This window comes from Geospiza fortis, unplaced genomic scaffold (genome assembly GCF_000277835.1).
Source record: "Geospiza fortis unplaced genomic scaffold, GeoFor_1.0 scaffold50, whole genome shotgun sequence".
In the NCBI taxonomy this organism is placed as follows: domain Eukaryota; kingdom Metazoa; phylum Chordata; class Aves; order Passeriformes; family Thraupidae; genus Geospiza; species Geospiza fortis.
The window spans coordinates 1428221-1452558 of NW_005054382.1; the positions used below are offsets into that span (position 1 = coordinate 1428221).

Below are 24338 nucleotides of genomic sequence, written 5' to 3' on the forward strand. Positions count from 1 at the left end.
AGCATTGCCACACAGGTTTCATAGCAATGAACCAGTTGCTATTGCTGTGACATGGCCAGTGCCCTAAATGGCATCTTTCTGCAGACTTGAGAGAATGGCTTCCAGGTTTTTTCTGCCCCAAAAAAAGATGGGAAAACAGAAACCATCAAGCTATGCATAATCTGTAAATACATTATCATAAATGAAAAATATACCCATATGATCAGTGCAGAAAAAATTCTTGTGCAGAAAAAATTCATCTTGGGATGATCTTGGTATACAGAGCATAAAAGCAGAGAAGAAATAATGAATGTAGAAAACAATTAATTAAATGACCCCCCAATCTCAAAAATTATTACACAAGTCAGACACAGACTTGGAAACTGCCTGAAATTCCTAATTGAGAGATTCCCACACTTTTTTTGTACTGACAGTGGTAACAGGTCCTGGTTCTGTGCTATATCTTTTCCCACACTGAGGTGTCTGTATATACTCTCAGTGGTACATACACAGCCGTTTGGGAATTCTTGCCCTAGGCAGTGCCAAAAAATGCATATGTAGGACTGTGTTTTGCAAAATTTCACTGATAGGTTTTGCTATAACTGCAAAAACGGAGATGATGGAGGGTTTTTCCTTTGGCTGTTCCTTTTTCAGTTAAAAATGGCTTCCCTTTGAAGCTAGATTTGTCATTGATCATAAAATGACAAGGTTTTATTTAATGAACGTAATGATGCTTGTTGCATGCTTGTTTGATCTGAAGGCTACATAGTTTTAATTGTTTAAAATCTGCCTGGCTCACATCAGAAATGCCTGTCAAATGTAGGTGTAGGAAAGGCAAGTGGGGAGCCACACAGCCCAGGGAATGACTTTTCTTCTCCAGTGATGTGTCTCATCTCTTCTGGGAGCAAAGCATTATGCCTCCTTTTAGACTCACACCTGGGGTGATGCTGAGTATTCCCTATGCTGGCTCATTTGGCACTCACAGCTCCAGGTAAAACTGACATCTACCAAGAGTTCCTTTTATTTCCCAATCTCTTTAGCACCACAAAAAGCATGTCTTTGTAAAACTGCAACCTTGAATTGTAGCAGTTACAGTACCTACTGCTGTATTTGTACAGGTGAGGGGAATGACAAAGAAGGGTCTGCGGAAGCAAAGACCTTTGAACTGTTTCAGTCCTTACGGGTTACTTGGGAGTTACTTTGGGGATGCTCTAATGAGCAATAGAGAAGTGATCTGTTGAGCAAAGTTTTCTGTTTGTGAGCTAAGACTTAGTTTTCTCTGGTTAACCTAAATAGTTTGCTGTACAAGTAATTTTTAAAACCCAGGTGTTTTTCAGTTATTTGTGACTTACTTGGTTCAATTATTCACACTGTAAGATCTTCACTGAAACATTTGCTACAGTACAATAAACAGAGAATAAATAATTATGAACATCAAATTGTCTTTTACACACACTTTGGGCATCTTGATGATGAACAGCCTCTATCCCAACACTAAATACAAGTAACAAGCCATTCCTACAAATCTTTGTATAACTAATGCCCAGTGTGGCCCTCTTTTCTGGAAAATAGTGACATTTCATATGGAGATCTGTGTCATTTCCTTCAATAAAATCTGCTATTTCTTTAACTCAAGCAGTCCAGGCTGAGGTTTGCATATACAGAGATTTTAAGTTCTATTTCTAGAAATCACTAAATTGGTGATGTTATTACTTTAAAAGAAAGAGAAAGAAAAACAAAAGGAATAAACTATCTGACAGTCTCTTTTTTTTTCTCCAACAATTTAACCATCTCCACATGGAAATAACCATCACTTCTAGCTTAACTGATTTCTCTGCCATTGTGCTGTCTTTATTTTTTGAAATTTCCAATACAAGCTCCTCCAGTCTGCATCTCTGAAGTAACACAATGTTCCCCTGTAAAGTATTTGGCAGGTAGAGGAGACAAAAATGAGCAAGGCTTTAGACATTATTAAAACTACTGATTCAGCAGAACCAACCTGAAGCTGCTATAATGGGATCCACCCGCAATCTCAGGTTTTCTGGCTGCAGAAGAGCCTGTCTTCTTTAAGGTAAGTCTTGCACCTGGCACTAGTGCTGAGACTTTGACCAAAGGACAATTCATGCAAGAATGGAAGACCTGTATAGCTATACAGGCTGCAGGGCAAAAAAAAAAAAATGTTTGTGAGGGGCAAAGGAAAGTCATCTTTATGGCCATAAATGGGTATATGGGCAAAATTCCCAGGAGATTCAGACACATCAAGCAGAAATATTCCACTGCATCATGAGTCAAAAGAAAATCACGCGCAGGAGGAGCAGACGTCCACCCGCAATCCCATCAGCTGCTCCGCCGCGTTACCAAACCCAAGGAACTCCAAAGCTGCCTGCACAACTGCTGGCCAAAGAAACCAGATGCAAGCAGTGGAAAAACATTCATCCCAAGTTTGACGTCTGGTCCTGGGAGTGCCACGGAAGCAGGAAGGCAAGAAGGGCAGAGCGGTGCAATGTGATGTTCTGAAATAAATTAGAGCCCCTCACAGCAGCTAAAAAAAAAGTCAAAAAAAACCCCAAAAACCCAGTGAAATACAACCACCAACAAAATAATTTCCTCCAAAAACTAATGATGTACAAACAACACAGTCAGTGTTAAATGAAGACTTGTAGATCTAGATTTATCAGTGTACAGAAGCAAGGCACATGTATCACTAAGAGCAGATTTGAATGCAATTTCTGTATGCAAAACCAAGAGCAAACAACTTAAGTCAGAGCAACTGTATTTTCTTAATTCAGGGCCTAGCACATGCTAATCTAGCTCCTGAGGCAAGCGATGTAATTTCTTTCCATTGCCTGAGAGAATACAGTGATGCTCTTCACTGTACTTGACTGCAGCTGCCATTTAGCCCAGTATTTTGTCTTCTATATGATGCACTGAGTGAGAACTGAGAATGCAACATGGATCAGAATGCAATATGGATCCCTATCCTTGCTTATCCTTAGATTTTTTTTGTCTAAACTGAATTATGTATCCATAAAAACATGGTCATAAACTCCCAGTGTACATATATGAGAAGGCTTTACAAAAAGGGCAACTGGTTTCTTTGAAATGCTTGGTCACAGTAAGTGTCTGGTGCCTTAAGCCACTGGTAAGATTCTATTAACAATTACAAAAAATAACGGTGGACCAGAATCCTATGCCAGATCTTGTTTGTTATTCACAGCAGACTGAGATTCTTCTCTTAGCTGAGGTTTTTGTTTCTCAGTAATACATCCCAGAGTATCTCTCTGTTCTTGGCAGTGTCTGCTTATTTTGAAGACTTACCTTTGCAATTACATAAAGGGCTTAACAAGGACACACATTAGCAATTTAAAGTAGAGAACTGCAACTGAAATATATTTTTAGAAGAACCAGCTGAACAATAGGGCTTGCACATTTGTTTCAAGATTAGGATTCCTAAATGATTAAAATTATTTCCAGAACCCTGGGAAATGTGTTCGGTATTACAAACTCTTTCACAGTCACTGGGAAATATAAAGAAAGGATTCCTAGCTGTAGGTAAAATTACAGTATGTCTAGTTACCCAAAGTTTTACAGTCGTGATTATTCACTAATATTAAACGATACGCCCTTTTTTCTTGGATATTGGACCTGTTCACCTTCTGCCAAGAATTCAGAGTAAATGTCTGCTACCCAAAATTATTTTATTATGTGCCAAAGAATGTTTTTGGCAGGTACTTTTTTTTCTTTTTCATGTGGGAAAGTATGTTGGAAAAGATTAATACAACTTGGAAATGATCTTTTGATGAGTGGTACTTGGCACTCACTGTTTAAGCCTTTCTGAGGGCTGCAAATTAACAAAGAGAGAAATACGATACAGACAGAAAACAGAGCACAAGCAATGGAAAGAGGAACTTATAAAAAGCTCTTGAAAACAAGGTCTGAAGTAATCCTATTTCACTCGCTCTGTGTAAATGAGAATGAAAACTGCAAGTATCAGTACAGATCTAGCAATTTACTGCAACTATGGCCAAAGTTTGCAACAGCTTAAGAGGGCCACAACGATAAAAATAGTATTTCCCTTCTGAATTCATGGGATGTTGTTATCTTTTAGCCCTGTCTGTGCAACCAAACATCCAAAGAAAGAGACACACATAAAATTAGGGATCATGTTTACAGAACAGACTTCCACAGTTGTATATACTTTCCTTAAGCTATGCTCTTCTCTCTGTTCTAACATACACCTCTGAGTGGTGGCAAGTGGGACACCTCAGGTGACCCTCAAGGGACATTCAGGAACCTGACACCAGGAAGGGTTTTGTGGATGGTGACTACAAACAGAGCCCTAACACAGGATGGCTGTGAGGAGAGTGGTCTGTCAGTGCCATGGCTGTGCAGGCAGGACATTCTCAGCACCGAGGTTATTAGCAAAACTTGCAAAGCTCCCCTGGGCCTGGAGACTCAAACTGAAAAGCAGTAAAGTGAGAAATGTGTAGGACTGCACTGGTTTTACCAGCAAAGTCATCTTGACCTTTAGACATCTGTCTTCTAACCCCACATGCTATTTTCTTAATACCCTAAAAATACTGTGTTTTTTGCAAGCTTTAAAAAACAGGACGTGAAATGATCAGAACCAAAATTTGTGCCATGGAATAAATTTGTAAAAGTGTAATTGTTTATGTTTGTGTAACTTAAGAATCACTGTGTTTGCTCAGTGTCCGAGATCCAACCCTGTATGGTAACTTTCAGGCCAAAGAAAAATGGAAATAGCCAAGTTTAGAAAACTGTGAAGAGACCTAGAAGGAAATATGAGGTAAGCAGGCTTTTGCAAATGGCAAAACCCCAAAATACAGTGTATTTTTTTCCTTCACATGAAGTTAAAAATTCTGCACCAATTATGAAACAGCGTAAATAGAAATAAATTTTCAAACAGACCTCTTGAACTGCACCACAAAACATTTGAAAATAGTCTTTATACATTTGTATATAAAGAGATATCTGGTCACAAAAGTCACAAGTCTGTTCATATAAAACCATAAAAATGGGTCTCAAACAGCCTATTAAATTCTTTTGAAAATTTACCAGAACAAAGTAGAATAAACCCAATAACCTCTTTACCTGTAAAAATATTTTTTCCTCACCATCACAGAATTTGGATTTTGTGAAGCCAACCATCAAATACTGCTAGTACATATTCACTTCTCTATGAGAAAAGTGTCCAGTTTGGTTTTGACTTGCACAGGTGCTCAAGCTTCATCCTTTTCAAGATCCATAGCTTTGTTAAGTTTAAACAAAAATGTTTTGGGAACCACAGCTCAACAAAGCTTGTTGCTTTCTAATGTTGACCCTGATTTTCTTAAAATGTATTTATTGTTTACAAAGAGAATAAATCTTTACTAGTGGAGAAGAAACTGTGCATAATAATACAGCTCTTATTTTAGAAATGGATTTGTCTTTTCAGCATAATCCATTTTCAAATAATGAAGTATAATTTAAAATTCAGAGTAAGGCCCACTGTTTCTGGAACCATACAGTCACTACCTTCCCAGTTTAAAAGGAAAACAGAAAAGTAGAACAGATATAAGAAAAAAGGAGTTGTGGTTTATTAAAATCCCTTATATACCCTTTTGATAATATACTATTTCACTACAAAATATTATGCTAGAGGCATTATATAAATATAAAATATATATAATATTATATGAAATATGTATTGTTACAGATGGTTTCATGTCATATAGGAACATTCATTCTGAGGTGACTTTTATGAAATTTAAGGCAAACCATTTTTTGGGTCAAATTTCTTAATTGTTCTTATCCAACAGTCACTTTAACATGTATTGTATTCCTAGAACAACACTGTGGCCTTATTTATCTAAAATAATTCATGAAAACTCTAGTGACTTTTGGTTCTATGGTTCTTGGCTGGTTCTATAGCCAACTTTCAATAAATCAGGGATCTGGACCAAACCTGAAGTTATTTTATTTTAATTGAGTAGGCTGGCCCTAAAAAGGATAATGCATCATATAAATAGGACTGCATGCCCACAAATCAGGTCTGTGCTAAGCCATGAGAACTAAAAGTAGTGTTTGTTTTGCTCTGAAGTCTCAGTATTGTACAGCTGAAAAGCTGAAAGAATCCCTGCCTTGAGTTTTAACACCAGTATAAGTGTATAAAGGTATAAACTTTAATAACCAGTTCCTGAAAAATACTATTAGTATCTCATTCATCGTGCTTTTAGGGATATATATTCACCCATAAATTCATAAGCAGCACTCTGAAATAACTGAAAAATAATGTTAAATATTGTCCCAGGACCCATGTAATACATTTTACTCAGAGGATTTCACTACATTTTAGGACTATAAACATTCAACATCTGCTGAGGTACTGTTCATAGTATTAACTTTGCCTTCAAACAGGAAAATTGAGGGACAGAAATTTTAGGGTGAGGTATAAACACTCAGTTTTCATGTATGCCCTTGAAAAATGTATCATCACTTTATTTATTCAGTAATGCCTGGTCAGCACAGAAGGAGCTATGCAAAGGGAAGGTCAGAAGTGTCCTTACCCCGTGAGCTACAGTCACCCTGTGCTGCAGGCAGGACACACCAGGCCCAAGAGACTGTGCTAACACACATGTCAACACAAACAATGCAGCCACAGATTGCTACTGGATCAACACTAAAATGTGTGTTTTATCTTTGCGTGGCAGGCTGTCATTTCAAGGATGCATTTTTCCCTCAGCAAACACAAGGTCTCCCATCATCGTCGCTGCCTTTAGAGCACAGCTGCGTGCAGAGCCTTGGGAACGTGGCAGTGGCTGTCCTGCAAACCCTCCTCTATAGGTTGTTTGTAGGATCTTTGAGGTTCTCCAGTGCTGAGCAGGAGGTTGGACTACTTGAACATGAGCCAGCCATGTGCCCTTGCAGCACAGAAAGCCAAGCGCATGCTGAGCTGTACCACAAAAAGCACTGCTGGAAGGTCACTGAGGGGATGCTCACCCTCTGCTCAGCGCTGGTGAGACAGGCCTGGAGCGCCACATCCACGAGAGTGCCCAGTGAAATACAATCCATAACCATAAAGATAATTGCAGCAGACTCCATAGAGCTTGGGAAAGCTCCATGGAGGATTGAGACTTAACAGTAGGAACTGCTGAGTCATGATGAGACAGCAAAATAAGTTCCTGTCTCTGACCCCTGCCCCTTCGTCTTATCTTTGTAACCTTATAGGCCATTCTCCCTAACCCTAACAATTGGACAAGTTTGGATCCCCCTACACCCTATAAAAAGGGGCTGTATGTAGCCCATTCGACAGAAGAAGAGCTGTCGCTGGACCCTTCACAGTCTCCCCCAACAAACCATTGCTGTGGAACACCAGGACTTCTCCTTCTCCTCTCTCACCTCTGCTCCTGCCTCAGCCAAGGGCGCCCTAGCAAGCAAGCAAAGAGCTGAGATCCTAAGAGAGATGATAATCGCTAAGGAGCTGACAATCACTGAGCTTGCTAAGGGTAGCCACAGCTGCAAGCTGCCTGGGCATTTGGGTGCTCTGTCTCCCAGAGGGACTGGGCTCCTGGACCATCCTTGCATCGCTCGATAATAAGGCCAAGAACAAGGCTTTATTATAGATATTCAATGGACTGGTGCATCTGCCATACAAGGAGAGGCTGAGAGAGCTGGGGCTGCTCAGCCTGGAGAAGAGATGGCTCACAGACGGCTTATCCTCTGTGCAGAAATACCTGAGGGAGGTACAAAGAGGAGAAACACTTTTTCTAGTGGTGCCCTGGTGATAGAAGGCAATCAGCACAAAATGCAACATGTGACAATTAAACACAACAAGCCATTTTTTACTGTGGGGGTGATAAAAGCATTGGAACTGGCTGTCCAGTGAAGTTATGGACTCTCAGTCCTTAGGAGATATTCAAAACCCAATTGGACACAGCCCTGGGCAATCTGCTGCAGCCAATCCTGCTCTGAGCAGGGGAGATGGATTAGATGATCTCCAATGGCTCCTGCCAACCTGAACTATTCTCTGATTCTGCCATCTCCTGAGATACTATGCAGATTGAGCCCTCCTACGACCCTAATAAGCCAAATTGCAAGAAAACATTAAAAAAAGGCAAAAGAAAAATCATTATCCAGTAACTCTGCCATCAGTGCACACTATTGCTTTTACTGCTACACTGGACAATTGTCTTTATTGACCAAGTGATTCATTCTTCTAATGAGTTATTCTTCAAGGTTTAAATTTTAATAATATAAGAAAAAAACATGCACTGTGCATTCCTCTTCTACCTCGCAGCAGTCTTCCTACACAAAGGAAGCAGTTAGCTTTGAAGCAAATTTAGCTGACCTATATATGCCAATCTTCTACGCTTTGCTTAATCTGAATTATTTTCAACATGCACGTCTCTCGTCTGTGACTCAGGGACTTTGTGCCATACACAGTTGTTCAAAAAACATTCTAAACATACCTCATGCAGGCAAAGTATGGACTTCAGAGAAAAATTACACAGGCTTATGTAAGTAAAGACTGTTGCATCAGGCACCAATTCAAAAGAACAGAATATGATCTTCAATCATTCCCTACTGCCTGAGAACTTGCGCAAGCAAACTGTGATATTTACTTTTCCTGTAAAATTTCTAGGTTGAAAAAGAAAACTATTCAATAAAAAAATGTAGTTTTCCTTCAAATTTTGTTGCTTCCTTTTCAAAAAAATTGCAAATGTCATTGGGAAAAAAAGTAATTTAGTATTATTCCAACTATTAGTATTTAGTTTCATCACAAGGATGAAATCCCAGAAACATAATAATATCCACATTTTGGATTCTCTCATAATTTCCAAAGGCAAAATGACAGCAAAATGCCTTGGATGTGGTTAACAGGAAAGGCCCATATTTGTACATGCCTAACCACAAAGGGTTTTGTGATTCACAGAAACCCTTTGCTCTGTGCCCTTGAATTGATGCTTAAAACCTGAGAGAAAATCTTTTTCTCTAGGAAAACAAAGAAGATTTGTCAACTATGAACCAGGCAGACCAATGTACTGCTAAAATAATGAATTTACAGAGGGGGAAAAACCTTTTTTATTAGCTGTATTCATTTTTATGGTTGGGAAGAAAACAAATGAAAATTTTAAAGTAAAATGGTAAATTGTCCCAAGTCAGCATCTAAAAATGTTATTGACATCTTTTTTAGCAAAAGCATCTAGCTTCTGTTTTTATTGTCTTAGATGTGGTACAGATTGTACATGGTGCAGATTATACACTGGGGAACAGTTATCAAGGATGTGTCATAAAGCATGGAAAAATTCAAATCAAAAAGTAAAAATTTGAGCGAAAATGGAAGCTTACACAATCTTAACTCTAACCAGTCATTGCAAGACATTTTTCACAGTAAGTGTTCTACCAGAGAACAGCGTAAGCCACAAGCAACTGGGGACCTGATTTTCAGACAAGAATTCCAGACTGCAGCATGCATATAAGTGCTAGAAAAGGAACACTGTCAAATGATCGATGTGTCAAAAAGAATCCATTTGAAAAAGCTTTAATAACTGAATTGACATGTTGGGTAGGGCTGGGTAGGGAAGGTAATTTATTGTAGCATTTGGACAGACAGGATTTGCACTCACAACAGATGGCAACACATTTTAGATGAAAAAGTATGTGAGACATTTGATTTCCCTTTGGTTTTGCCATCCTCCCTCAACTCTTAGAAATTTCCTTGGGATCCTTATCATTCCTCATTGCACTGTACTGCTCTGACTTTCATTCCAAAAGACAAATAATTATCTGATTCTCTTCTGGAAAAAAATGGAACAGGAAAACTCTACATTATGAAATTGTGTACTTTTTTTTTGAAAAACTGAAGAAACCAAATAGAAAGTCTATGTCAGTAATGAAGATGGCTGCTAGCAAAAGCATGCTTCTCAGGCGTTTAAAGAGGTGCAAAGTTAATACAACTAATATTATTATATTAATATCATGTTAGTCTTAATATTATCTACTATTAATTGTAATTAACTTGATTTGGATGCCAAAAACGTGGCTACTTTGGTATAGCTTGTTTCACTTTCATCAATGGACCTGCTTTGTTGATCTAACTGCATCCACCACAGGAGTATCTTGTGCGCTCCTATCCCCACACTGGTTGTACACCCTAAGATAGATGAACCCAACTGAGGCCAACATTTCATTTAAAGATAGACTGTATATCAAGACACCTACAAATAAAGGTAACCTGACTTTAAGAAGTTTGACTCCTGAGATAAACAATGGCTGAAAGGCCTCAGCACTTTTAAGAATGACTCTTTTAAATTGTGCACCAAAATTTTTGTAATAAAAAAGGAGAAACCTAGACATTGCAATACTTGACTTTGGATAGGAAGAGATAATCTTGAACTGGAAATAAACACTTGTTCTCTTTGTATCTCAAGAAAGGGGCATTCATGGTCTTACTGTGGAAGTGCTTAACACCTAGTCACCTTCATGGTGAATTTCCTATGGCATTAAGCCATGGAGCATAAATGGAAATTATGATAGACTGCTTTGATTTTCTGGGCATAGATAAGCACTGAGACAGTCACCTGAGAGAAGAGGCAACTATTCACTTACTTATTTAAATTATTTAAATTATTTAAATACAGCTAAACATTTAGAGCCTTAACTTGTCCCCGTCCTGTCTTGTAATGCAGAGATTTGACTCCACTGCCCCTGGACCAGGCAGCCCCTGGACCATCCTTTCCAGCCTGCTCCTCCAGCAGCAGGCAACTCAAAGCAGTCTCCCTGGCCGTACTTTTTTCTATTAAACCCCATTATCAGTCAGTATAACTCACCAAATGCCACAACTTACTATTTCATTCCATCTGCAGATGTACTTGGTAATCATTTTATATTTCCTTCCAGGTAACCAATAAAGCTGATGAACACCACTATGCCAAGAAGAGATTCCTGTGAGTTCCCACTAGAAGTAACCCTTGAGATGAATATTCCCCAGCTATAATCACTTTTCAAGATGTTTCTGTTATCCCATTTTTAATCCATTTGGTAACTCTGGATTACACTGATTTTACTCACTGTTATTTCATTTTGGTTTTAACCACTGTATCAACAAGACTAAATAAATGTCATAAAGTAGTCCAAGTGTATTAATGTCAGCACAGCTATCTCTGTCAACTTCATTTCTGATCTTGGAAAAAAGCAGTATCAAGTATGTTTGACAAGATCTATTATCCATAAAAACTTGCTGGCTGGCATTTGGCATGATGTCATCTCTTCAGATTTCTTGGAGATATTTAGTCTCAGCATTCCAATGATCGTCCTTGACCTATAGATACCTGGATCATCTTATTTAACATTTAAAAATTCTGGCATATTTGCTTTTTCCAGTTCACTGAAACTCTCCTCAGTATGCCAAGATTTGTTAAAAAGCAACAATAATGGTTTAGACAGTTCAACTCTATTAATACTCTCCTGTGCAAGGCTTCTGATCTGACGGAAAATAAAGGAGGAAATATACAGTTACTGAATTTCACTTCTAGCTTCAAGTTTACAAAATCCTACTAGATCCTACTAGAATCACCTGCCAGCATTTTCATAATGAACTGTAGAGCCTCCTTCAGCATCTTTGCTACAATGCTCCAAAGGATCTCAAGTGTTCCTGTACCTCGCAGATGCAAAATACATGAAATAGTATAGGGACATTTTGCCTTTTTTTTTTTTTTTTTTTGCTCCTATGTTATTTCTCTCTTCCTCCCATCATTTGCCTAGATTTTATGGAAAAGCCTGGAAGTTTTACATGATCAGATTTTTTTCAGATACCTAAAAAAAGAATCGAACTTTTGTGTGGTCTTGTAAGCAACATTCATGGTTGTGTCTGATAAAATTTTTAGAAGCTTTGGGTTCAGCTAATGTTAACAAATAATCAGTGTAATAACCCTGCTTTTAGCAAACTCCTTAAACTGTAGGGGTTTGAACTCAGACTGTATTTAAACACTAGCCCTTTAAATCTGGCCTGCATTATTTCTGAAGCTGTGGAGTAAGTATCTTTCATTTGCTGTTGTGTCTTATGGTATTTATAGTAGCCAGTGGAAAGCCAAAATGCTGAATAACAGTTTCTGTCTTATTGCCTTACTTCATCTGAAAATACAGATATAAAAAACCTTTTGGAAAAAATGATGACAGCAGTAAAAAAGGCTCAAACCTAATGTAAGAAGCTTTTTAACAGATTCATCACTGGTTACAGTTCAAGTTTGCTGAATGAAATTCCTAACAAACTGCTAGGTATATCTACCATATCCATAAGTGGCATCTAGATTTCAATATGCTCAGATTGAAGTATATTGGAATATTTCTTCAAATATTTAACATCAATTTCCACTCTCTTATGAGTATAAAAAACACAGAAGAGTGGAAATATGATGTCTTTGTGTATGTCTTCAGTATGTGTGGATCAAATAACAAAAATTTTTGACCGTCTAGATAAGAATGCAACAGCAGTACAGCTTGCCATTAACATATAAATTTGCATGTTAAGTTTCCTGTAAAATGGCAAAAGTGATTGCTTGCTTGTGGGAGGTGTTACCTAGAGTAACTTTTCCCTCACATTTGGCCAATCCCACCCTTCTTGATTGACTTTGTAAAGCCTCCTGAATCACTACACAACACTAACTCACCTCTTGATGTCTCAAGAGGGATAAAAAAGGTTGGGTTTTTTCCACATCAGGAAACTGTTATGCAGAATTTCCTACAACCAAATATAACAATGTAAAGCAACTCCAGGATTCTTTATCTTTGATTACATCCATTGGTGCATTGCTATAATATCTAAGAGCTCTCTCCAGTGCTTTACACAATGGCTTGTTTTTAAAAGCAAACTTTGTGTGGATGAAATTTTAGTTTTGTTACTTCCTCTTTTTCTTTCATCTGCTTGCACATCAGATCTAGACAACTTTTTATAAGCTCCATTATTAGAGAGTGTGAGACAACAGCTAACACAGGCCAACTACAGACTCCTAAAGAACTATTTCAAGAAACCAAACCATACAGAAGTACAATAAACCTTCATTTAAGTGGAGATTCTTTGCATAGGGATTCAGTTTCCTGGGATTGAAATAGTCTTGCAAGTGGAAGAAACAACTCAAAATAATGCATCTAATGAGTACCATTTATAGTGACCAAGGGAAGCAGGCTAAGGCAGTACCTTCTGCCTGCTGGGATTCTCTGTACAAGACATCTCTTGGGTCTTGAGGGCTTATTCTAAAATTGGATTCAAATCTTCTGACAGGATGACATCTATTTCCCACAGATCTGTTTGTTTGTTTGCTTCAGCATTTGAACCATGAAATATTTTTAGCCAATTCTACTTTTACCAACACAAAGCAGAGGGTCAGTACCAAGTAAAATTTTGGTGATGCTGGTTACAAATCCTTTGTCAACGTTTCTCAGCTCCCCTATCATCTCTACAGTAACAGAATGTTTTCCATTAGCTAAGAGACTTTCTACTTCTTGCAATCAAAGAGTGGAAAGAAGACTACATATATAAAGTAATAATACAAAATATGTTTCAATTTTTTTTTTAAGATTTTGAAGCCCTATGGTATTTTCCAATATGAAAACAGCTAGAGGTGGAAGTGGTATGGAGACAGAGCCACGATGACATTGGTGCAGCTCAGTTTGTGTACATAATTACCCTAAGAATAGTCTAAAACATCAGAAACTTGCACCCAAATTTCTCTTTAGATGCCAACATAAACCCAATGTAAAGAATTTCAAGTATCTAAGGAAAAAAAGATACAAGACACATGTGGTTTTTGCCTGTGCTGCCAAAACTTACTTTGGCTGACATGATATCACTACCAAAGCATTTGTTAACATAATGTTATTTACTTCTTGTTTTGCCAAACTGCAGTATTTTGTACCTCTGCATGTTCGCACTTTTATTGTGTTCTAGACCACGATTTCAAAGAAACAGGGGTTTGTGCAAGAAATATATAGTCTGTCAGTCTGAAACAGTCAAGGCAACATCCCTAGAGCAATATCATGCAAAAAGGCAATTTCCCCATTTCATTTATGACCAGAAGTTATAAAGAAAGACCAAGAATTTACCCGATTCCTGGAGATAGCGATACACCAAGAAATTCACTTCGTCACTGGTTATGCTCATCTTAGCCCAACCTCACTATGATGAGGTTTACGAGAAGTGTGATCCACGCTCTGTTCAAAGGGAGAGAAAAGAACAGGTTTTGTTTTATCTTAATTTATGGTGAAATGTGTTATCAAAACAGAGGTGGGAATTGTTAAGGTATTTAAGGATGTCATACAGTTATTAGAGCTGTAACGTCCCCAATTTCTGCAGCTCTGAATTTGTAATCCAGCTTTTTGTCCAGTTGTTCATCCACTGAAGACAGATTCCTTCCTTACAAAACCGTGTTATGCAATGAATGGGGCCGGAGGGGAAGAGAAAGAGAGAGAACACCATATACCTTGAGCCAACAAGGAAGACAAATATCCTTGCATTATATAAAGCTGTAATATAATGTCTCTGTTCACTTATGTTGAGCAAGAATTAAACTCCAATTTTTCATTCAAGTAATTGCAACCTTGAGGATGACATTTCTACACTACTATTTTGGGCATATACTCTGGTAATAAAAACACTGGGTTTAGATGATAAATTTGTTTTGAACGTTTTCCATTAAATCTTGATGATTCACTCCTGTTTGGGAATCTGACTTAAGTAGTTTGGTTTTGAAAGACCTAAGTACTCCTCAGACATAAACTTTGCAGCTGTGTCAGCCACACCATACCTGCGAGTGAGTGATCACACACAGCTTTGGCACGCGGGGCTCTCACCGCGCGCTACAAGTGCAAGACTGTAGGCGTGTGCTGGGTGTTTTGGTTTCCCGTTTGTCTCTTCTTGGCAAGTGGAAAGGTCGCCTTTGTTAATGGAAAACCTCCTCAGTAATTCCATGCTTTCCCCGCTGATGGTTTAAACCAGCAGGTCACTCATGACTGTAACAGATGTCTCTGCATATTTATGTAAATGGAGGTCTTTGGAACCCTGGTAAGCCTCTTATTATCCTGTGCTGTATTTCATCAATAGCTTGGATGCTGGTTTTTCTTACGAAACCATAGCTTGCTAATTTGGCAGACATCTTCCTCAAATACTTGAGTCTTAATTGTTACGGTTTACATTTCATGGAGAACAAGAAGAAACAAAGTACTGAAAATCATTCAGTCTCCGTAAGGAAAATTTCATCTCCTTTGGAAAGGATGAATACTTTCTGCTAAGATTCTGGCTGAGGACAGCATCAGCTGTATCCAACATCCATTCCTGTCACACATGCCATGCATTGCCCCGGGAAGCCACTCAGTCTCTTTTCTCCTCAATCCCTCATCTGTAAAATGGGCTCAAACTTCTCTGCCACATGATTAGGAGACTGGAAGCACGGGCAGTGGTTAGGACTGAAGTTACCAAAGCTGGCATCTTCATGCAGTGAAAGCACCACTTCCAGTATAACTTCATACACACTTCTTCCAGATAAACAGGCTTGGACCTGAATAATTAATAACCTCCTGCACCCTTTTTGCATAATTATTGCTGCACAATGAAGAACAGGACAGACATTCACAGCAACAGTTAAGGCCATTTTCATCTCTGAGTGCTAAAAATACATCTGTATCATTGCTATGGCCATGACAGTAATAAATCAAGATAATTTGATCACTGTGGGTTGAAAAAAAAAAACAAACCACTTTTAAAAGCATTTTAAAAATAGCTGCTTCAGAGTTTGGTGGTAGGAAAGTTGGTAAAGATGAAACCACTTACAAAAATTCAGTTTCAGCAATGACGTACTCTGTGGTAAGATGAACTTTATTAAAAAAAAAATCAAAACCTTCAAATGCCATTTCTGGGTGCATCCTGACAATTTGAGATATTAACATGGTATTTCCCACATACAGAGGGTTGCTTTGGGAAAGAGGAGGCAAGGGAAAGGAAGAATGCTAGGTTTTGTTTGTTTTTCTAAAGATGACTTTTCTTAAATTAATTAAAATTGGAGAAAATCAGTGTGATTGCAAAATAGTCTCCCAGCTCCAGAAAAAAAAACCTCTACAGCAGCTACCTTTGTATCCAGAATCCAAAGTACACCCAGTAATAGTTGAATTTACAATGCATTTTCTCTGAAGTTAGTCAACAGGAATTATTTTGACACATGTGTCAGATCATATCTTTATACACACATTGTTACCATGCCACAAATAACCAAATGATCTCCACTCATATATTTAAGGTTTCTTCTCTCCCACAGATGTCAGGGTAGGAATCAGACACACAACTGTAAAGCTTTTACCCGTCCAAAGCAAGATACAGATTTTGCCTTTTACCCAGAAAAATCTATTAATTAGAAATCTGGCTGACCACACTCAATTTCATTAATGCTCTTTTTGATTCCCTTCTTCTCTGCAAATAAACAGTACAATTAAAACTAGCTAAAAAAGAATGGTGGGGAGGAGAGGAACATCCTTATGTTTTGTGTATCTCCAAGACTCACCCATAAGGAACAAACAACTAGCCTCTCCCTCAATATATTTTTTAAATGTAGAAATGTAAACTTCTGTAGCAAATCACAGAAACTTTCAGTCACCACTGTGATTGATTTATTTCTGCTAATTGATGGCCTCTTTTTGTTACTGACAATTGGTATTACCTAGATAAATAGTTTTTTAAAAGAAATGAAGTGCAGTTTATAAAAAATACTGATGTGCCTTTGGAGACATTTCACATTTAAACCAGCAATAACATCTTAATTCTTCAAAATGTCAAGAGGATTAACAAAAAGCATTCAAACGTATTTGAACTTTCTTTACTTGAAACACTGCAGCCAATTACACATAATGGGAAGTTCTATTTACTTCAACCTCTAAAAATTTGGCTTGTGATCCTGTAGATATTTAAGAATGCCCCAAAATGTGACCTGAGCCAATTAACACTTCCCCAAGTATAATGGATGCAAAACATACAAACCCCATCAGTAGATGGATGGGTTGTCAAGATCGTTCAAAATCAAATGTAACACTTATTTTAAATAAACAACTCTCAGTTTTATCAGACAGGTTTGCAGAAATGCTTCCCATATAGGGTTCAAAATCCGGGATATTACCTCAAATACCAGCATTGTGCTTCTAGGGCTGCTTGTCTTTTGCTGAACCAGATGGTTACCCTGGTGCTGAGCTGGCTCCAGTGGAGCTGGAACTGCAGCATGCCTCCCTGCGCTTGGGCAGCCAGGCCAGCCTGCTTCCAGAGTAACCACAGCACCTGACCTGGTTCTGTGCACCCCATACCACTGCTCCCAAATTAAACCTTCCTGGAGCACTGGGAATCCTGCTAATGGGCCATGCAAGCGGCTCTGGAGAAGGCAGCCTCACATATAGCCATGGCTCAGCACAGTGATAGCCAAGGCAGCTTAGAATTGTTTATTCACATCCCATCATCCCCTTACTCAAAAGGATTGCTCTTCCTTTGCCAGGCATATTTTAGCACTGCTGCCATAAATAAGGGAGATCTGGCTGAAGAATCAAGGGAAAATGATCTTTTCAATTTTGAAATAGCCTCTGAAAACTCCACTCCTCTGCCTCTTTTCCAAGTGATGGTCACTGGGTCCCCAAGGGCCATGTCCTGCCCTCCAGGCCAACCCCAGGGCAGGGGACAGCCAAGGTTATTTCAGGAAATGAGTTTACATTTGCTACTTGAACCAGCATGCCATCCATAGAGACTGGGAATTACCAGTCAATCTTCCCTTCAGGAAGGCAGAAACAGGTCAGACATTTAGGGAAAACACCTAAACTAAAACCTAAACCTGAAACATAAATAGGAACTTGGGCACTTCCCATTTGTGCATCTAGCCCTGCTAACAGAAATTTATCAGATGGCTGGCCTGGCTCTCATCTTACACCTTCAAAAATTCTGCAAACTCCAGTCTGCTTTAACTGAGTGCTGAGCAGCTGTCAGCTTCTTGGGAGACATTTCTTTTTGTGTCATTGTGGTAAAACAAACAATATCCCCTTCCTCCCCCACGCCCTCCTCACCTCCAAACCCCAGGTGAAACATTCAAATTTTCATTTATCTCCTGCAGAGACCAAAATGTCTTCTCACAACTGAAATTTTAACGATGACAACAACATTGCCGTTAAAATGATATGGAGGTGTAAAGAGAAATTGTGTATTTGCTTTGGGGGAAAAAAGCCAAAAAGCAGAGGTTCCATAAAAATGAAAACATTCCAGAAAATTCAAACATTTAACATTGTCCACTTGATGCCCTGCTGCATGGGAACCAGAGTTCACACACTTATGCTCGCATTTTCTCACCCAAGATGGATCTGTGCACCAAAGTGCATGTCTCAGGACCTGAGATAGTCTCCCCATGTCAGAGAAGAGAATGTGAATGTAATTACTGAAACAGACTCTAGGAAGGCACCATGGCAGCACAGTCAAATCAATGTGTTACTGTTTTGTATATGCTCTGCAGTTCAATGAAAAACATTTCCCAAAGCCAGAAGCCACTTCTCACAAAATGAGTCATTTAGGCAATCTCTGTGTTTTCTGTTGAAAAATACTTTCATCAGAAAGTTTCAATGAGCCCTACGCCTCTGTATTTCTGGGATGTGTGTTACTGTGGAGCCAGAACAGAGGCAGTAGCCAGCAGCTCTTCCCCAAAGGCCAACGAGCTCTGCTTGGCCCTCACCAATGCATTCCTCAGTCTTGGCTTTTATCACAGCTGCCTCTTCTCATGGAGAAATTACAGCATGCTGCTTTCTCAAAATGCCAAACCAAACTTCTGGGAGAGGAAAAAAGCAAACTCTGCTTCTTCTCCCCTCACAGTCTCTACTGCCATTTCATGAACCTAAAGAGCAAAACATCTTTTCTTCACAAGTATCCTGACAATGGAATTGAGAGCATCACACTCCTGATTAAAAGGTATAAAGCACAGAATAATGATTCTTCCTAACTCCACTATCAGTGACCAAATTAACAGTGAACCCTGTTCAAAATGCAGCTCGAGCAAGCATGACTTCCCGATTCCTCTTTGCAAGGCTTGATCAAGGCACCTTGCTTCAAAACCATCAAATCTATATATAAACAGCTGCCCATTCTAGAGACCTTGCACTTAAGAAAGCAAATCAAGATGTGCTCCCAACAAGAGCTGCACAGTATTTCCCTGGCCTTTCTTAATGAGGACACAAACATGTTAACTATCTTCACTCTGTAAATGATAACGACGTGTCACCCAAACCATTTAGTGACAAAAATGAGGCGATTCAAATATTTCAGATCTAATGTACTACGCTTGTTACAGATGTTCACAGATGAGAGCATCACTTACACTGTTAATATTTTGAAGCTTTCTTTGCAAGAGCAGTAGCATATTTGTTGTTTTGGGGAAAACAAAAGCTGAGATTCCCCAGAACAGAGTGATTTCCTCTGGGAATGGTTATTGAGTTGTGCAGTATGCACTGTCTCACTTAGATGTCTCTCACCCATGTTTACAGCACATCAGTAAAGACAGGGACCTCAACGGCAGAAGGCAATAGGCTTGTCAAAAATCCTGCACTGCCAAATGTTAAGCCTGGCTCTTATTTTGGTTTTAAGTCTATTTATTTACAGTGACCTTCTGCTGATTTTTAAAAGACCACACTAAACCAAAACAAACCCAGGGAGCCACAGCTCATTCCTGTTCTCACTGCAGCCTGTAAGACACTCACATGAAAAGTTGTAACCATTAAATCTGTACCTGAGAGCTTCAGAAAAAGTTGGCATGGATGTAATAAAAGCGTACCTTGGGTCCTGACACATTAGGGTATTTCATTCTATCAGCCAGTGAGCTCAGCCATATCAGTGTTCCAAATCTGGTGCCAATCAGAGAAAAAGGAGGAATACCATCTACAGACATGTGCTAGTGATCAATTAACCTGCAATTCTGTCTTCAAGAGGGCACTTTTGATGAATCAAATGCTGTATGGGCAAACCTGGCAAAAATGAGGTTTGCATTTCAATAAAATCAAAACGTTGTTCAGGGAGAAGGTTGATTTACTATGCATCTAGACTAACGTCTAAAAAGAGTTGTCTTTGAACAGATTAATCTTTTTTTGAATAGTAACTGTTCCAACTGTATTTCTTATTTTAAAAACCTGCAATGGATTATCAAAATGGTTGTCCTGTCCAGGAAAAAATGTTAACAAAATAACACATCATCCAGTAAACTATCAAAAAATAAAATTAGGGGGAAAAAAGAATCACAAAGATATTTATAAAAATCATTTGGCTGGTTAAACACTCTGGTGAACATAATTGCAGAAACTTTATTTCTGCATGAATACTACTTTTCAATAAATTATAAATTACTTTCAAACTGAAGAGCCATTTGGAACCAAACCCACATCTATTTATTTAAAGAAAGGGCAACAAGAGATATTCCAACAATTTGTAAGTGCTATTCAAACATTTTTCAATTAATCAACAATTCCCAGAGCAAAATAACTAATCATCAACAGAAGATAAGCCTTTAATCACCAAATTCCCAGCAAACTTTACTTCCTCTATCAAAAGGTTCTGAACAGTGCATCAGATCTTTCATAGCTATAATCCCTTAGTTTGATCAGGTTGTTTTTCAGTTCTCAGCTGGTTTACTTAATTACATCAGCTTCCAGCATTTCAGTTCTAAGAGTTCAAGTGGATCTTTTCCAACTGCCTTTGCTGCAAAATGAAATGGGTTTTCCAGTATTGATTTTTCCTTTTTGTCTCTTTGCTAAGGGGTAAAAAGGAAAAACACCCACAATCGCTCTTCCTAATTAGTGCAATTGTGTTTTACCTCTTTCATAACTTTGTTCTAAGATAAGGCACCTTCAATTTTTTTTAAAAAACATAAATGTTATTTACACAAATATATTATATGGAAAGCTCTGGAAAGCCACAGAAAGACAAATGGGAAAGCATTGGTTGACAGTAGACCTAGAGCTTGCAAATGAAATGAAAATAATTGTTTTAAAATAAGAAAAGAAGGAATTACAGAGGCTTGAGAAATCAAAACACATGATTGGATTTAGTCTGAGAACCAAGATACCTCATCAGTCTTGGAACAACTGAAGTCAATTGGGAATGCTGCCACTAAACAGAACCAAGGATTTTCTTCCTTACATGAGCACAAAATTGCAATTAGGACCAACCCAGGGACAATGGTATGTGTCCACTCATTTCAAACCAATTAGGCCAAAACGCATGATTGTCTGATGGTGTAGTAACTGATGGTCTGTGTGCGTTTCCATGCACGTCATACAACAAAAATGTGCTTTAAATCTTACAAGTAGTGCTACTTTTCAATAAATTATAATGTTCAAAAACATTAAGGAAGATTGCAACTTTAAAGAGATGGCACAATTTCTCCAAAGATAACCCATTTTCTTTAGTTTTGGTGAGAAGGCAAATATATTAATATTATCTCAAATTTAACTTTTCACTTAATATACCCGGATTTTCACTAAAACCTCGACAAAACAAAACACTAGCATTCAAATTTTTCATCTTTACTTCACATTCAGAGTTTTGAGGTGAAATGAATGTGATGGCATGAGTTCCTACCAGAACTGTCTGTACCTGATTCAGACATGAGCAAGGTAACACAGCTGAACTTTTAGAATGAACATTCTCCAAAAAAAAGCTAGAACAAAGTGCAGTTCCTTTTTCAGCTGACATTTAACAGTAAACATACACTAAAAGAAATGTGAAGTATCTTGAGTTCCAAGCTGGTCTGTAAGAATGGGCACTGGCAGGGATCAACTGTGATGAGACAGGCCATGGTCTAGTAGAGGAAAAACTGGCTTTGAGAGGACACTGTGTTGATGGGACACAAAAGGAGCTTCCAGAAATCTCCAAAAGGCTCAGCCACCTGCTACATGGGCAGCGGGGATTACCAGCCATGGCATCCATTTTAAATGAGACAACTGCAGGGCAAGGAACACGAGAGTGATGTGCCTGGAAGGATAAATGAGAGACAGTTTGAAGGATTTGCCCCAAAGACAGAATATCTGAGTAAGGCTTTTTTGATTATTTCTGATTTTTATCTTTGCTGCTAAAAATGGTACAACTGGTAGCTGGGGTCAAAATCCTGATTTCTCCAAACACATCTGAGTGCCCCACTGCAGAACTGGGCTCTGTCTTGATTGTGAACCTTACTTTTGAAGAGTGAGGTAAGGATACAACATCCATGTGTGGTTTTTTACCATGTTCCTTGCACAAACTGTTTCCTACACCACCCTGAGGGTAAATTCTCATTACAAAACCCAGACCACCACCACCTCACTGGCTGCAGTGGTGTCAGTGCCCAGTACAGTGGCAGGTGCTTCCAGTACCCAACAGGTGCTACAGACAGGTGCCCTGAGCCCTGCCAGACCACGGGCGTGGCATGCACAGGAGTGAGTGCAAAGGGCTTTGAGACTTGGTCCTGCACCTTGTCCCTTTGTCCCACAGCTGTGAGGCAACCCCACAGCTCTCCAGGCAAGTGGCAGCACAGACACAGCGCCACCACCATGCAGGAGGGCCCGTTCATCCACATACCTGCAGGTTTGTGTGCTACATCCTCAACAGCACCCAGATACACAGTAAAACCTGTTTCAATTCCATGCCCATATGAATTTCATCCTTGCTTAGTATCTCTCATGACAGCCTGACACAAGTACAGTTTGAGAGACGTTAAGAGTGAAAGCCATTCTGGTACTACTGTCTCATGACAACACTGAAAACTTGCATGATAAAGTCTTCTCTTGGACTTAGCAAAGCTCCACTTGAGATGAACCATCACAAATCTGTGCTAGGCTAACCAGCCTACAGCTTTCTAGCCATGCAGGCTGGTCCCACACAGCTGCAGGTTCCTAGAAGTAAAGGACAGGAGAAGGACCAGTGCTGTCCATCACATGTGGGAGGTGGAGATGGGCACATCCCTGACCTCACAATCTGGGATCTGCCCATAAGAGAGAGCCACCAAGGTCTAGAGAGCAGCAGGGAGCTGCAGCAGCTCAGCTAGCTCATGTCTGGATGGCCTCAGGCAAAGGGAATGTGCAGGGATGTCATTAAGGGGGTGTGTTTTTATTAGTTTCTGCTAATAAGCTCAGCAGATGTTACTGGAAAGAGTTTGATGTTATTTTTCCATCATTTTCAACGGCTTTTTCCCCCTCAGAAAGCAAAGGGAGTAGATCTTGCCACATATTTCAACCTTCCCTTGTTCCCCCTGTAGTATTGTCAAAAATGTATCTGAAGATTGTCTTTATTTTTATTATTATTACTGTACAAAAGGGAAAAGCATTTTCCCCATTTGTCTATAATTCCAAAATAACTGAAAGGATTATACTCCAAATTAATGAGGAAAAATACTTTTCAGACTCACAGCATGGAAAATTTAACCCCACCCCCCCCCAAAAGAAGTATTTTTCAAATTTTAGAATATATAAAAACAAAGAACTATAATGGAAACTATTTCAAACTTTTATTATGGCAGTTCCTATTATAAACTATTTATAAAAAATTTAACTATGGCTATAAATACTTCATGTTTTCCCTTGAATAATCCTAAGAGAATGTCAATGTTAAAAGCTGCAAGGACAAAGATTACATAGGGTGGCACAGTGGAACAGAGAAATATATACATAAATTCAGTATATATCACTGCTGTGTATTTAGTTCTTAGTGGAAATCTGTTGCAGCATTTTTTGTGTGTGTTCATTTTTTTTTTAAACATAACCATACAGCTTATATTGGTTTAAGCTCTGGAGAAGGGTTATTAAATGTCTCCATTTTATGGAAGTTATAGGACTATTTTCCTTGTTGGAAGGTGGAGAGGGAAGGAAGATGGATGGAGGGAAATAATTTGCATCTAAAGAATGCTTGCAGAAACTTCTAAGAAATCACTAAAGTAAAAAGCTTGTTTCTAGGTTATTCTTCTGCATTCACATTGCTAAATATGTTATAGAGAAACTTTCCATTAAAAATCAATTCAAAGAATTAAGGGTGAGAAATTTCTGTCTAATAAAAACTACCTCAACCACCAATTTCAGACACTGACTTGTTTTAAACTTTTCCTCTCTGTGTTCTATAACCAGATTTAGATAGTTAAGAAAAATTCACACACAGTGTATCCAGTAATACAATCCAAGTTGTACAACACTTTCACATATATTATCTGCCTTTTCATCCATCCTCCCCCCTTTAATGCTGTAATAGTCCAAGAGGGGTGAGGCAGTCTCTTCAGTCATTTCAGACTTTCCTGGCTTTTATGGGTGAAGAATGAACACCACAAAATGAGAGAGAATCACATTTC

At 38.7% G+C, this 24338-nt stretch overlaps 1 protein-coding gene across 3 annotated transcripts in view; it reads right to left on the reverse strand.

Moving 5' to 3' along the window:
- The window catches only part of TBL1X (transducin beta like 1 X-linked), a 138539-nt gene that overhangs the window by 40451 nt on the left and 73750 nt on the right, over window positions 1–24338 (reverse strand). The window contains exons 1-2 of one of the 3 annotated variants that reach the window (XM_031060416.1): window positions 14295–14424; window positions 14080–14187 (exon numbers count right to left, since the gene is read on the reverse strand). The exons of 1 other annotated variant lie outside the window; for it this stretch is intronic. In XM_031060416.1, coding sequence (XP_030916276.1) covers window positions 14080–14137 — 58 coding nt within the window. In that variant the 5' untranslated portion in view covers window positions 14138–14187; window positions 14295–14424. Of the gene's footprint in view, window positions 1–14079; window positions 14188–14294; window positions 14425–24338 lie in introns of those variants that run through there. One more of the 3 variants, XM_031060415.1, reaches the window with a different exon arrangement.